The 16,397-nt window shown below is 37.9% G+C and overlaps 1 protein-coding gene across 1 annotated transcript in view; it reads right to left on the bottom strand.

Moving 5' to 3' along the window:
- Positions 1 to 16,397, bottom strand: part of CCDC148 (coiled-coil domain containing 148) — a 270,375-nt gene that overhangs the window by 118,519 nt on the left and 135,459 nt on the right. The window contains exon 11 of the mRNA XM_008072646.2: positions 13,905 to 14,111. Coding sequence (XP_008070837.1) covers positions 13,905 to 14,111 — 207 coding nt within the window. The remainder of the gene's footprint in view (positions 1 to 13,904; positions 14,112 to 16,397) is intronic.

Below are 16,397 nucleotides of genomic sequence, written 5' to 3'. Positions count from 1 at the left end.
AGCATTCGTGATACAAAGATGAATGTAAAATGTCCTTCATATGTTTAGAGTCCAGTTACAGATAGACAAGCAAACATTTACATCAGATGTAATAAATGTATTATGCGAGATGAGCACCAGAAAGACAATGTGGAGGAAAGGAGCACATTTACAGCACCTATGGCATTACGTGTAAACAGGAGCTCTCCAGAGAAAGTTGCACTGCTAACACACCATCATAGATAACATGAAAGGAGCCAGCATGTTTTATGCTTTTCTATATACGGAGGTTGTGCCATATGAAACTGCTGGTATTCTGCTACCTTTGGCCTATACAAACAGCATTTTGATATGTTTTAAGCTATTCTTTTCCAAAGCAAAGTTTCATTTATTTATTTCATAAATATTTGGCAATCAAGTGAATAGCCAGAATACACGGGAACTGTGGGACATTAAGGACTATGGTCACCAGTTAACCAAATCTTTTTTTTCCCTGAAATTTTCCTTAAAAAATACCATAGGCCAGGTTTGGTGGCTCAGCCTGTAATCCCACGCCTTTGGGAGGCTGAGGTGAGTGGATTGCCTGAGCCCGTGGGTTTGAGACCCGCCTGGGCAGCAAGACCTCATCTCTACAATAAATCAAAAAAAAAAATAAAAAAAAAAATCAGCCGGGCATAGTGGCGCATGTCTGTAATTCCAGCTACTTGGCAGGCTGAGGCAGAAGGATCGCCGGAGCCCAGTAGGTCGAGGCTGTGGTGGCCGGGAGCGGCCACTGCACTCCAGTCTGGGCGACAGAGTGAGACTCCAACTCAAAAAAAAAAAAAAATTATAGATTCAGACCTCCAAAAGAACTGTGCAGTTCAAAGGGCCATGTGGTTGGCCTTATAACAGGTCACAGAGAATCTGTTAGGATACTTGAAACAGAGGTCAAGTCTTAGGGAAGTAGTTACCCTCAAAGTCCTTGCTGATAACTCATAGCCATAGAGTCTGCTAGTTGCCCTGTTATTTTATTCTCCCCTTATCCACAGTAATAGCTTCTGAATTTTGACTGGGCAACAAACATCTAAAATAGACCATATTGCTCAGCTTGCAGCCAAATATGATAGGTACAAGTAAATTCTGATTCATGGTGAGTACAGAGTATGCAATTTTAGGAAAATAAACTTGAAGGACTCGGTGTGGCCTTCTCCTTCCTGCTGGCCTTGGAAATCCCTCCTCCAGGTACCCTGGCAACTGCTGATTCATTTTCTGTTCCTATAGTTTTGTTTTTGCAAGAGGATCATATAAGTAAAATCATATGGTGTGTAGCCTTTTATGTCTGACTTTTTTTGCTTAGCAGAATATATTTGAGATTTGTCTGCTGTTGCATGTATCAGTAGTATGTTGCCTTTTTATTGCTGAGTAATATTTCACTCTGTATGGAAGTATCAGAGTTTTGTTTATGCTTGTCCTGGTTGAAGAAATTTGGGTTACTTCCAGTTGTAGCAATTACAAATAAAGCTACTTTAGGGTTAAGTGCAGTGGCTCATGCCTGTAATCTCAGCACTTTGGGAGGCCAAGGCAGAAGAATTTCTAAAGGCCAGGAATCAATATCAGTGTGGGCAACATTGTAAGACCCCATCTCTATAGTTAAAAGCAAATAAATAATAAAAATAAAGTAAAAGCCCAAATAAATAAAGCTGCTATATATGTTCACTTACAAGTTTTTGTGTCAACATAGTTTTAATTTTAAATGAGCAAATACCCAAAAGTAGGATTGCTGGGTCATGTGGTATGTTTATCAGTGTAAATAACTGACAAAGTATTCCTCAAAATGACTGTATTACTTTACATTCCCCACCAGCAATGTACAAGTATTACAGTTGTCCCACATCTTTGTCAATATTTGACATATTTTTATTTTAGACTTTCTGATAAATAATATTGATATCCCACTGTGGTTTTTAATTTTCATTTATTTACTAACTAGTGGTACTGAGCATTTTTTCATGCTATATATCTTCTTTAGTGAAGGGAATGTTAGAATATTTAGCTCTTTTTTAAAAAATTGGGTTGTTTTCTTATTAAGCTTTGAGAAGTCTTATGAATACTGAATATAAATTCTTTGCTTAGGCTTGTAATTTGCAAATTGTTTCTCCTAGTGGGTGGCCTGTATTTTTATTGTATTACCAATGTGTTTCAACTATTTCGAAGATATCCAATTTAACAATGGTATCTTTTAAGGATAGTGCATTTGGTATCATATCTAAGAAACTGTTGTCCAATCCAAGATTATAAAGATTTTCTCCTATGCTGCTTTACCCTGAAGTTTGTAGTTTTCTATTTCACATGTAGGATTATGGTCCATTTTGAGTTAATTTTATATAGAGTATAAGCTACGTATCAAGATTCATTTATTTTTGCATCTAGACATTCAATGGTTCACACCATTTGTTTCATATGACTACTGTTTCTCCATTGGATTGACTTTGTATCTTTGTTGAAAATCAATTGACCTTAGACATATTCATCTATTCCTGGATTCTCTATTCTGTTTCACTAGACACCCTTAAAAATTTTTAATAGCTATGCATTTATTTTAAATAGGTATTAAAAAATACTGACTTTCCAAATCCAAGTTGTAACTTTGCCTCTTAAATTAACCAGTGCTTGAGATTATGGTTGCCTGAAGTTTTATTGCATAAAGTCACTGTAAAATACAAACATCTATATTCCAGACCAAGTATCCTCATTTGAAAAACATCTTGTGAGATGTTGTTATGACTTACCACTGAAATATAAGACTCTCATTATGAAGAACATTAAAAAGTACAGCCTCTTTTAAACTTTACAAAATAGACCCCAATGCAGACAAATATGCTTTAGAAACTAAGACATTTTAAGAGCAAGACTACTTGGAATATTTTACTTGGAACTAATATGTAGATTCATCAAGTCCCCAAACCCTGTGGAATTTCAATTAGATAACTGCCAAGAGACACAGATAGCACAATATAGCTGTATAGAGGAAATGCCATCTGCTGCTGTGACCAAAAACTACTCTGGCATTGATGCCTATGGTTCCTCAGAGCTTTCTTGCTTCTGCCAATATTACATCCATGGTTAACCTCAGGGAAATTCTCTGTAAATACCCCCAACTACGGAGACTATAGGAAAGTCAGTAATGCAAGGAATTCATCGCTAACACTGATTACTCTGATGTTGCATGGCACAATTGACCACACCAAGACACTCATGAACAAATGGCTTAAGTTGACAGAAACTATCAAATGCTTGCCGGTTCTTGTGGTTAACTGGACATCCAAGTTCCTTCAATTATGTCATTACTCCCCCCTCTAATCCAGGATGTGTACTGTATGAAGATAAATGCCCAAGAAGAAGCAATGTGCTCTATCTTCCCATTACTGAGGAAACACTCCCTAAAATCATGCTAGAAGTATAAATAAAAGCAAATGACATCTGTGGACATTGATAGATTGCTATCATATGATGAAAACATCTTTTTCCCCTTAATCTAGTCACTTAGGCCATGTGACTGAAGAATAGACTTTCTGTGATAACCTCTGGCCCAAAGGCAATTCAATAAAAGGCCCTGTGTGCCTGCAGGATTAATTCTAACTTGGATCAGGAAGTGATAAGTCATTACTGGTTCTGCCTCCTGTTCATCTTTAACCTGCAGCCAGCAAGAAGATCAGTTAGAACAGGACAGCAGGACCCAGATACTGTCGGTGTAACATACAGCAGAATCCTAGTTAGTTTAGCAGAAAGTATTATTTACAAAATTTTAGATAACTCTCAAAATCTTTAGAAAAGGCAGAGAAATTAGCTCTCAAATAAGTTTCCAGAAATGACATCCAGAACCACATACCACAGAACTGGTCTGGTAGAGGCCACACTTTCACTGGCATAATTGGTAAGTTGCTGCATCACCACTGAGAACATGTTGCCTATGCTAATGACCACTCCAGCAAAATAAATCATCATGCCATGTCTGTCTCTTCTTATAACTCCCTTTCTCTTTGCCATTTTCAGTATTTTGGTCTCTCAAGTGCCCATGTATGATTTTCTTTGTTCTTATCCATCTTGCAGTTTGTTGAGTTTCTTGAAAATATAGGTTGATGCCTTTTATCAGACTTGGTAAGTCCTTGGATATTATTTCTTCAACATTGTCTCTATTTCATTCTCTCCTCTTTCTGGAATTTTAGTTACACATTTTATAAACTTTTTTTTACCATGTTTTATATCTCACATTCTCTGCTCTATTCTCTTTTTCATGTAATTATTTTTTCTTTATATGCTTCAGTTTGAATATTTTCTATTGGCTTGTCTTCAAGATCGTCAATTCTGTTTTCTGCTATGTGCAGTCTGCTGCTAAAGTCCATTAAAGAGATTCTTAATTTAAGGTATTACAGTTTACATTCCTATAATTTTCTTTTGAGCCATTTTACGTATTCTAATTCTCTCCTGAAATATTACATGTTTTCATTCATTTTGTCCATCTTTTCTTCCATTTTCTTTATTAAAATTAATAATTATTTATAAGTTCTTGTATTTTAACTATATTATCTGAATCATTTCTGAGACTGTTTCATTCCTAAATTATCCATCAGTCACTTTTCCTGTTTCTTTGAATGTTTAGCAATTTAATTGTCTGCTGGATATTGTAAATGATTTATTGCAGAGCCTCTGAATTATGTTATTTTTCTCTAAACAGTGTTAAGTCTTAGTCAAGAAGGCAGTTAAATTGCCAGAAAATCTCCTGAATCTTGTTGATGCTTTATTTTGGCCTTTTTAAAATGGTTGATCTGTTTCAATTTTGTTTATAATCCTAGAGTGCAGCCTTTATCCCTAATTCATGGCCCTTCTAGGGTTTCAGCTGAATGCCTGGACTGTTCCTCCAGATTTCTCCACCTTGACTGGGCTAGGGTTCCAATACCTACACATTCCCAGACCTGTGTTCTGTGACCTCTGTAGTCTCTATTTTGTTCTCACTCTTCTAGCAGCTATTCTCTGTTGGCTTTTTAGTATTTCACCCTGTGCATTCAGAGCTTAGAAAATGGCAAAAAAACCAATATATATTTTAATATATATTTTGGAGGGTCTTTATCTGCTGTTCCTTCGTCTCTAGTACTCTGTCCCCCAAATCTTACCTGCCTTTGCAGTCCAAACTCCAATCTCTGCTTCCTTCACCTATCAAGACTCCCATTCTCTGCTTGGGTTTTATTTCTCTCCACTTCATATTGAAAAATGGCCCCATGAAGAAATTCAGGGAAAATTTAAGGCTCATTTTCAAAGCTTCTCTCATTTCAAGGATCTAATTAATGCACTAATTGTCCAAAGACTACAAATATGTTTTAAATATTTTGTTTAGCTTCTATAGTTGTTGACTGTATAAGAGTAAGTCTGATATCAGCCATTCATCATCTCTGGGATTGGAACTCAGAAAATTCTCTATCGGAATTAAAGTACTACTCACATCTGATTTGTGAAACCTTACTCCAAGTCTTTTCTCAAACTGCAAAGGAGGCTGAAATATGTGAAGAAAGGGGTTATGGAAGGAATCATTATTGTGGGGAACTATCAAATGTGCATAGGAAGTTCAAATGACATTTATTTTAAAAAATCTTCTTCCTCAACATTATTTGATTTCCCTAACTACTATGGCTTCTTGACTGGGTCATACAATCATCTAGAGATGGAAAGAAGGAACACAAAAACAAGATGAAGTGGAGATGCCTGGTGACTTTATTTGTGCCTAAAATATACCTCAGTTTTATAGGTAGTCAAGTTTTATTTTTAGAACTACATTTGACATACATTCAATGTTGGCAATTAAGTCTTATACTTCAATTCTTAATGAATTCACACTTCATATACTTGTTTCTTCAGCAAGCTTGCTGATAAGTAATTTAGAAAGAAGGCAATAGGAATAGTACAATATCAGGAGGTAGTGAGAAGAAAAAGAAAAAAATGCCTGAGGCTTACACACTTTATTTCAACAAAAGTTACCGAGCACCTATCATGTTTCAAACATTGAAGATCTCTTGGCTGGAGGTCAGTGGGGAGAGGTTTATACCAAGATAAATAAGGTAGGGTTCCTGCTTGCACTTGTGTTGGGGATGTAGATTTTTCAGTGTGCCAATAATCATTATCACTGGTGAGCCAGAATTATGTACAAGGGGTTAGGGAGAACAAAGAGTATATTGAATCTAGTCAGAGACTCAAGAAAGTCTTCCTGTAGCAGACATTTGAGATGAATTCTGAAAATAAGGTAGATTTAGCCAAACAAAGGAAGGTAGGAGAGGCATTCCAGGCAAAGCCAACAATAGCAAGAACAAAGACACAGAGAAAGGAAACAGAATATTGTGCAGTGCAGTGGCAGGGGTGGAGGGGGAATGGATTACAAGGAATTTGGTATTTCTGAATTGTAAAGTGTGGAGCAGGATGTGTCAAGAAAGGAGACTGATACATAGTTGGCAAATATTTTTTCCCATTTTGTGGGCTTTCTCCCCACTCTCTTGATGGTTTCTTTTGTTTTGCAGAAGTTTTTCAATTTGCTGAGGTTCCACTTGTCTATCTTATCTCTTATGGCATGAGCACTTGGGGTTTTGTTAAGGAACTGATTTCCAGTTCCAATTTCCATAAGGGTGTCTCCTGCATTTACTAAGGTTCTTATAGTTTGAGTTTTTACATTTAGGTCTTTGATCCATTTAGAGTTGATTTTTGTGTATGGTGATAGCTAGAGGTCCTGTTTCAATCTTCTGCATGTGGTCAGCCAGTTTTCCCAGCACCATTTACTGAATAGGTTCTCCTCTCCCCAGTGGTTGTTGGTGGGGGCTTCATCAGGATCTACAAGGTATTCAAACATGCCAAAAGGAAAAAAACAAGCAGCCCTACTTTTAAAAGTAGGCACAAGTTAGGAATAGACATTTCTCAAAAGAAGACATACAAGTAGCCAACAGATACATGAAAAAATGCTCACCCTCACTAATCATCAAAACCACACTGAGATACCACCTAACTCCAGTCAGGATGGCCATCATTAATAACTCAAAATACAACAAATGCTGGAGAGGATGTGACAAAAAGGGAACACTTCTACACTCTTGGTGGGAGTGTAAATTAGTACAACCTCTGTGGAAAATAATGTGGCAATTTCTAAAAGATCTAAAAATCAACTTTTCATACGACCTGGCAATCCCTCTTCTGGGAATATACCCAGAGAAACTAAAATCATTCTACAAAAAAGATGACTGCACATGCATGTTTGTTGTAGCACTATTCATAATAGTAAAAACACAAAACCAACCCAGATGCCCACCAAAACTGGACTGGACCAAAAAATGTGGTACATATACATGACAGAATATCATGCAGCCATGAAGAAGGACAAAAATGTGGACTTTGCAGCAACTTGAATGGATTTAGAGTCTATCATACTCAGTGATCTATCACATAAATAAGAACTGAGTACCACATGTTCTCACTCATAAGTGAATCCTGAACATTTATCACAATACTACAAAAAAGGGATTGGCAGTAGAAGGACACTGCCAGGGAAGGGGAGCACATAACGTCAATAAGGGTACCTGATCTCAAACCAGGCAAAGTGAGGTCCAATGGGAGGCCCAAACTTTACCTGTACGATGACCACTTGTGTACCTAATCCTGAATTGTACCACACATCTTTAAAATAAACATAGATATATCTAGATAGATAGACAGATAGATGAAAGGAGACTAGAAAGTGAGCTGGTTTCCAGATTATTGAAGACCTAGAAAGCCATCCCAGGAAGGTGGACCATTATTGTAAGGAACTGAACAATTATCATTAGAAATGGCATACCCCAAATACCTTTTAGATGGGGCATTCTTTCTGTAATTTAGGGAAAGGATTTCTATTTATTTCTAAAGCATAGTCATAGAGAGCCAGTGCAATAGTTCAGGAAAAATACCAGGGGCCTGTGAGAGAAAGAAAGGCATAGAAAGGTAAGAGATAAAATTCTGCAAAGTTGGTAAATGGCTATGAGGGTAAGAGAGAAGAGGAAACTAAGTTTCAAAAACAAAGTGCAAATTTACCACTGAAAAATCAAGTTTTCCATTTTGAACACTGAGTTTGAAGCTTCTGTAAACTTCTAAGTTTATGTAATTAGCATGTACCTGGATATAATGAGGTTCAAGAGAGATGTTTAGAAATAGGAAAAACAATTTCAGATTAATTAGCATATCAGAGTAGGTAAAATCATGAGAATGCTTGGGGACCAATAATCAAGAGACAAGAGCAGAGAGCAGGAATAGAAAAAAGGAGAATATCAGGGTTCTAGAAGTGGGCAGACAATGGCAAAGACACTGGTATTACAGAAGCCGAGGGACTAAAGAAGTCCAAAGAATGAGCAGTCAACAGAAATGAAGTGGAGAGGTCCAGAAGACTCAGGATGGAAGTGCCTTTACTGGATTAGGTAATATGGAGTCACCAATAACCTTTGGAGAAGGTGAGAATTTTGGTGGGCTAGAGAGGTAGAAGTTTCGGTGACAATAATATAGATTATTCTTTCAAAAAATTGACTTCAAGTCAAAGGGTAGAGCCAGGGACTGTCCAGAAGTTACAGAATAACTTGGTTAAGAGAAGTCATATTTTGATAAAAAAGACTTAACCATGTTTACAGAATGAGGGAAACACTACAAGAAGTAAGAGAGACAAAATAAGGAAAGGGGATAATCACTATCACATGCTTCTAAAGTAGATAGGTCAGAGCTCCAAACATTAGGGAGAAGGACTGGACTTGAACACATAGGAGGGCATCATAACCGTCACCTAGAGGAAGGCCAGGGACTGACAGGAGACAGAGAAACATAGAGTGGGAAGGAAGGAATTAGAGTTGTTTTCACCCCTCAATAAATTTCTTTTAATGATAAATTGGGAGGCAGTTTGTCTCCTGGGTATCTGGGGCTAAGGGTGCATGGTGTTAGGTAAGGGTCTTGAGGAATGGTGACCATGTGGAACAGTCATAAAAGAATGAACAAACTAAGGACAGACTAAGGCCCCTCATGGGGCACTGAGCATTCAGATGAAGGTTACTCTTTCTCAGTAGCATTTGATCACCCAGCATGGAGGCAAAGAAAGGCAACTGTGAGACTGCTCTAGGAATGAGGTGCCTGACTATGCCAAGCAAAGACAAGAATCTAAGGAATCAGGTGCATGGTGAACAGAATGGTTTGGGTCTAGCCTGCGGTCTGGGAAAACTTGGAGGATCAGAGATCAGGTTTTGTGGGAGCAGAAAAATGAGTGTTCTACTTCCTCTCTTTCCTCTCATTCCTCTGGTAAGAAGTCCAAATGCTTCTGCTTGCTGCAGCAACTGTTACTGACAGAAAACCAAAATAAAACAAAGCAGAGACAGAGCATAGGCCCATTATTTCAAAACTCCTTTCACACTGCTCTTAAAAGACACGAATCATCTAAACCACCCCCTCAAAGTCCTTTTAAATTCTAAGGCTGAGAATAAAATTATGGTTAAATGTTTAATTAATGTTTATTATAGCTGGCATATTAGTTTTAGAAAGGTCAAATTTATGATACAGTGAAGTAATATTTTCACACTCTCTGGGTCTACTTTATAGCACACTGGAGCCTACAGTATAATAAATATCTTCTATTATTTTGTAGGATCCTTGCATGCAACCCATTGTGGGGCCGAGATAATATTGAATTTCAAGTTGAATGAGCTGCTGTGAACCTCGGGCAAGTCACTTCATCTTTCAGGACTCAGTTTTCAGGCTTGTCAAAGGAAGAGTACAGATAAATCGCCAAGTTTCCTTCCAGGTTAAAAAAAAAATCATAAGCATAGTTTAACATTTCAAATGACTATAGAATTTATAGATTTATTCTTTTTCTGTTTTTGACTCAGCTATCATTTATCGCACCCCAGTCCCTAATTTCAATGATAACACTGTCTCTGTGGATGATAGAATCCATTTTACTACAATGTACTTTATGTTCCAGTTTCTCCAGTGTCTGCCCACATTTTCCTTTTGGAGGTTTCATCCCTGAAAGTTCAGATAGTTGTCCCCCCTGCTGTGACCACACCTCTCTAAGAAGGCTCCATAGCAGGTTGTCTCCTGGAGCCTTGACTTCAGCAGGTGGATATGCTCTACAGCAGCCTCTGGCATCTCAACTTAGATCTGTGTTTGGAGATGATAACAGAAAATTCCTATAAAGTATCTATCAGGATGTCTCAAATATAGGGAACACTCAGTAAAGTATGCCTGATACACTGAACACATGACATGTGGAAAATAATCAAAACATAACATGATTTTTGTCCCCCATTCAGATTTCTCCTGTCACCAGATGAAAACTCAGCACCCACTCACAAGCTTTTTTCTACATATCTCACAGAGTGCTCTCAAGAAAGAATGGGGTCATGGTAGGAGAACAGAGACAGCCTCTTGTGTCAGTGCAGATTTGCAAGAGAGGAACCAATGCACTACAGAACAAAGACCAGTAGCCGCTGGAGGAAGAGCTGCAAACTCACCACCACACAAGTGTAGATGCATTACACTTGGGAAAAGGGAACAAAGAAACCTCTTTTCCTTGGAGAGGGACAGGAATCTGTGTCCCTCACAAGAACCACTAAAGACACAAGCCAGAATTTGTCCACCATGGGGAAAAGTGCAAGATTATTGAGTAGGCCCTATCCCCATGACCTAGGGACACAGGCCCTACTAGAGACTGAGGCTGAATGAGGAAAGCAGAATGCCCCTTTCCTTACCAGCCTAGCAGGTGTCTAGTAACAGTCTAGCACAGGGAAGGAACAAGAGTATGGCTAAAGACCCCTTAGTAACACTAACTGCCAAAAACTGGAAGCCACGGGTGAATGGAAAAACTGTGATTTATCTCCATCATGGAATACTACTCAGCAATAAAAAGGAACACACTACTGATACAACCAACAACATGGATGGATCTCAAATGCATTATGCTGAGTGAAAGAAGTCAAATCCTGTTTGGTTACATTTACATGACATTCTGCAATGGTAAAACAATGAGGACACAGAAAAGATAAGTGATTGTCAAAGGCTAGAGGTGGGTGAGAAGTTGACTACAGAGGGGTAGGAAGGATTTTTGAGAGGTGGTGAAACTGTTCTATATCTTGATTGTGGTGACAGTTGCATGCCATATATTTCTCAAAACTCACAGAACTATACACTAAAAATGATTATTTTACTGTATAAAAACTTATATCATAAAACATTTTAAAATAACAAACCACAGTTCATTAAAATTAGGTAGTTTTGCTAACATTCAAAGACACCATTAACAGAGTGAAAAGACATGGCCATAGATTGGTTGAAAAAAAAAAAAGCAATAGCAGTTGCATATAGACTAAAAAAGGCTATGCAAATTAATAAGATAAAAATAGACAACCCAATAGAAAAATAGTGCAAGACTTGAGTGGACATTTCACAAAAAAAGGATATCCAAATGGCTAATAAGCATATGAAAAGATGCTCAACATCTTTATTCTAAGTGCAAATGAAAACCAAATGAGGTACCACTACTCAGTCCCAAATCAGATAAAATTAAAGATTAGCAATACCAATATTGGTGAAGATGTGCAGCAACTGAAACTGGCTGCAAATTTCTTTAACCACTTTGGAAAACTATTTGGCAGTATTTACTAAAGCTAAACACACCTGAGCCTTATGACCCAGGAATTCTGTTCCTAAGTTTCCATCCAATAGAAATGAGTGCACTTGTCCACCAAAGACATATGCATATGTCATAGCACCATTATCATAATAGCAAAAACCTGGAAACAACTCAAATTTTCATCAACAGGACAATATATACATATACAATAAAACACTACACAGTAATAAAGAACAAACTACTGTTATATGCAACAAAGATGGAACATATGAATGTAAGTTCCAAGGCATACATACTGTATGATTTGATTTATATGAAGTTTAAGAGTAGGCAATTAATTTATGGTGATGAAGTTAGAATAGTGGTTACAGGTGATCGTAGTATTTACTGAGAAACAGCATGATGGAGACTTGTGAGCTGCAGGAAATGTTCTGTATCTTGATCTCAGCAATGTTTAACTGGGAGCGTATATATGTAAAACTTCATCCAATAGTACATGTCAGTACTGCCCACTTTACTGCATGTCAGTTTACCTCAATGCAATGCAATATACAGAAAATATCACTGACAGCATAGCTCAAGGGTCAATGATAATATGTGCAGAATGAATATAAACTGACTGGGAATACAAGGACTTATCATGGGACCCCAACCCCTGTACGAATCTTAGACTGAAGATGGAGCAGAAATACGTTTTAGCTCTGTAGCACATGGTAGGTCAGTTTTGATGCAGCTTTTACTTCTTTTAAGTTCCAAGCTTATGCAACGGCAAAAGAAATATCTTTTTTTGTTTTGTTTGTTTGTTGAGTTGGAGTCTCACTCTGTCACCCAGGCTGAAATGCAGCGGCACGTTTATGGCCACCGCAGCCTTGACCTGTTGGGCTCAGGTGATCCTTCTGCCTCAGCCTTCCAAGCAGCTGGAACTATAAGCATGTGCCACCATGTCCCGCTAATTTTTTTATTTATTGCACAGAGGAGGTCTCACCAAATTGCCTAGGCTGATGTCGAACCCCTGGACTCAGGCAATCCTCTCACCTCAGTCTCCCAAAATGCTGGCATTATAGGCTTGAGCCACTGTGCCCAGCCTATCTTTTTGTTTTGTTTTTTGGTTCTTTTAAAATGCAGACAAGTCATTTTTCTCTAGTGTTTAGGTCAGAGACATTTGTTTTACATGGTATTAATTGCTATGGCTTACTTCTATTGAGAGAATAAAATTTCATATTGTGCCATCATCCTCCTACCATATTATTTATCAATAAATCAAGATTTGTGCACTTGACTGAATGTATGCTGTAACTCAATACAGTTTATTTCTAATGACCCTTGCCAACATGGCTAGGGAGGCGATATCCACATCAGGCTTCCAGGACTCATGCACCCATGACCCGTCTGGGGAATGCAGTTGCCCCAACACAGCAGTCACTCTTATTTTCAGTTCTGCCACTGAGGCAGCTCTTCTGTACTTCCCTGTGAGCATAAGACAGTAGTCCTCAAGCCTTCCAAACTACTGGGGTTACTCACTAACTCCCTAAGCCATCCTCAAGGCCCCCTAGACTCTCTCGGGCCCGAGGAGGAAAAAAACCTCACACTTTGTTGAGGATTCACACACAGCCCAGTAAGCTTGCAGCAAACTATTGCTACAAACAACAACAAGGCTAGATTTCAAATTCATTATACTGAGTGAAGATAGCCAGACTCAAAAGGCTATATACTGTTTGGTTACATTCACATGACTTTCTAGAATAGACAAAAATATTAGGACCTAGAACAGATCAGTGGTTATCAAAGGCTGAAGGTGAGTGAAGATATTGACTGCAAAGGGATAGGAAGGATTTTTGAGGAGTGGTAGAAATGTTCTATATCTTGATTGTGGTGGTAGTATCTCCTCAAGAAACCTCTTTTCTCTTCATAGCTTGACTTTTTAAATCTTTGATGTAAATGAGAAGTCCAAGAGTCTCTGAATCAGCATTCGACAATTATTTTATAAGTACACTCTGCAGTTCTGCCCAGCACCTCAGTCTAGTGTGCAGCATCTATGGTCAGTGTTAGATGTCTCAATCAAATCTTTAACATTATCATCCTGCTATAGTAACTTTTTGGTTGAAGCACATAAAATTGTTGATTGTCAACCCAAAAGAATTACAGTTTTATGGTTCAAACTAACAGTTTTATTAAAGATAGGCTTATTTATAGTAACTGAACTTGGGGTTGGGTTTGAGCAAAAGGGAACACTGGATTCTTAAACAAATACCTAAACGCCTTTGAAGTGTTTTACCTTGGCTTTCAGATCAGCACATAATTCCTGCTGCTTTTTCCTGTCCTTAGCTAGGGTGCTCTCTGTTTCATGAGTTGCACAGGCCTCAAGGAGGGTCAGCACAGCCTTCTGTATAAAGTCCTTCCTATTTCTATTCCAATTTGATATCAGGATCTTTCGCTGCTCCTTAGCAAAGCGATATTGGTCACAATATTTCTCATGTTTGACCTGAAGAGATAACAGACCATGAATACTTATCGTTATGAAAATGGGCCTGCATTTTATGTTATTGTAATAAAAATGCATCAAATGAATTCTAACCACAGATTTTGAACATTTGAGGACTAGCATCTTAATAGGAAACAGAACCAGGAAAGAGGTACTAGCTTCAGAGTTCTGAGCCTGTGGCTGATTGGTAACTGAAGATAAGCCATTTAATGTTTGTAAGTCCTTAGTTTCTTCATAGGGATGGAGTTAGAACAGGCAGCCTTTAAAACAGCTTTCACATCAAGAATGGCAATGATTCTATGAAAAGAAAGCAATATTTACCCTATATATAAATTTTAGCTTTCCTTATCTAAATCATTTTTGGCATTTTAACTATTAATCAAGTGTTTCAGTTAGACAACATGCTAATAAACATTTAAAAATTGCTACAACAAATGCTGAAAGCTCAGAGTTTTGTCCTTAATTACAGAAATGCTCAGATGTTAGGATGCCTAAACTTAAAATAATCATAGTAGTGACTCTGAGCCCTTCTCATCCTCACTTAAACCAAGTATTGTCTACTGTCATGTCCATTTTTGAGGGACATGACATTTTCACATAGGTGGCAATAGCTCCTTCCCGCAGCAAATCTCAACCATGGGAGATATCAGAGTCTGGGGGAAAGAACAGGAATGGAGAGAGCCCAAGTAGTTTGATATAACTTTGCAGGTGATTCTGAAATGCTTCTCATATAAAAGTGTGTCTTCCAAAGTTGAGAATCACTGATCTAAATAATTTTTTATTTTGCCAGTATAAACCACACCTCTGCTTATCATAGCACAACACACAATTGCAAAGACGTGGTATTAACCTAAATGCCCATCAACTGATCAATGGATAATGAACATGTGGTATATACACACCATGAAATACTATTCAGTCATAAAAAAAAAAGAATGAAATAGTGTCTTTTTCAGCAACTTGGATGGAACTTCTAGTACCACAGATTCTCACTTATAAAAGGGAGCTAAACTAAGGGTCCGCAATAGCATAGAGAATGGTATAATGGACATTAGAGACTTGGAAGGGTGAGATTTGGAAGGGGAGAAGAATGAGAAATCACCTATCAAGTATAATGTGCACAGGTGGGGGTGCTGGGTACACTTAAAGCCCAGATTTCTTTGCCACTATACAATGCAGTCATGTAACCTAAAACAATTTGTACCCTCTAAAGTTATTGAATTTTGTTTTAAAAATCCACACTTCTGAATTTGATTCATTATATAACCTGTAGGAGGTGAGAGAAAAGCAACTAGCAAACAGGATAAGGTAGGTCCTGCCCAAAATAATACCTTAGGTATGTTTAATTAGGTACATGATGGTCTCACTTAAATCAAGTATCAGTTACTAAAATCTGTTCTGTAAACTTTTTATCTTTGTCTCATAAAGCCAAAAATATACTTAACATCTGTCAAACATTAAGAAAGGAAACATACACCATACAGAAACGCATACTGATCAATCCAATGTAAGAAGTAAATGTAAAAATTGCTGCCATGTTAATAATAGAAAAATATAAAAATCTACAAAGTTAAAAATGACAGCCTGTCACAGTAGCAAATAGAACCAACATGGAATAAAAAGGAAGATCTAATTTAATAAACTAAATGTTTTTGGTCAGGCACAGTGGCTCACACCTGTTATTCCAGCACTTGGGAAGAATAAGGCCAGAGGATCAATTGAGGCCAGGAGTTTGAGATCTGTCTGGGCAACATAGCAAGACACACTGACTCTACAAAAAATTTAAAAATTAGCCGGATGCACCTGTATTCCTAGCTACTTGGGAGGCCGAGGCAGGAAGATCACTTGAGCCCAGGAGTGCAGTGAGCTATGATTTGTGCCACTGCACACCAGCTTATGCAACAGAGTGAGAATCTGTCTCAAAAAATAAGAAATTGGCTGGGCTCGGTGGCTCAGCCTGTAATCCCAGCACTTTGGGAGGTCGAGGTGAGTGAATTGCCTGAGCCCACAGGTTCAAGACTAGCCTGGGCAACTTGGCAAAACCTTGTCTCTACAATAAATAAAAAATTAGCTGGGTGTGGTAGTGCATGCCTGTAGTTCCAGCTTCTTGGAAGGCTGAAGCAGAAGGATTGCAGGTCGAGCTGGGGTGGCCGTGAGTGAGCCATTGTACTTCAGTCTGGGCAACAGAGTAAGACTCCAACTCAAAAAAAAAAAGAAGAAAGAAATTGTTAAAAATCCGGAGTGAACTATTTATTATGTAACAGGTATTTGTCACCCAAAAAAGGG

The sequence above is a fragment of the Carlito syrichta genome, unplaced genomic scaffold (assembly GCF_000164805.1).
Source record: "Carlito syrichta isolate Samal-C Ts95f unplaced genomic scaffold, Tarsius_syrichta-2.0.1 Scaffold315373, whole genome shotgun sequence".
NCBI lineage: Eukaryota > Metazoa > Chordata > Mammalia > Primates > Tarsiidae > Carlito > Carlito syrichta.
This window is presented reverse-complemented; position numbering and strand designations above follow the sequence as displayed.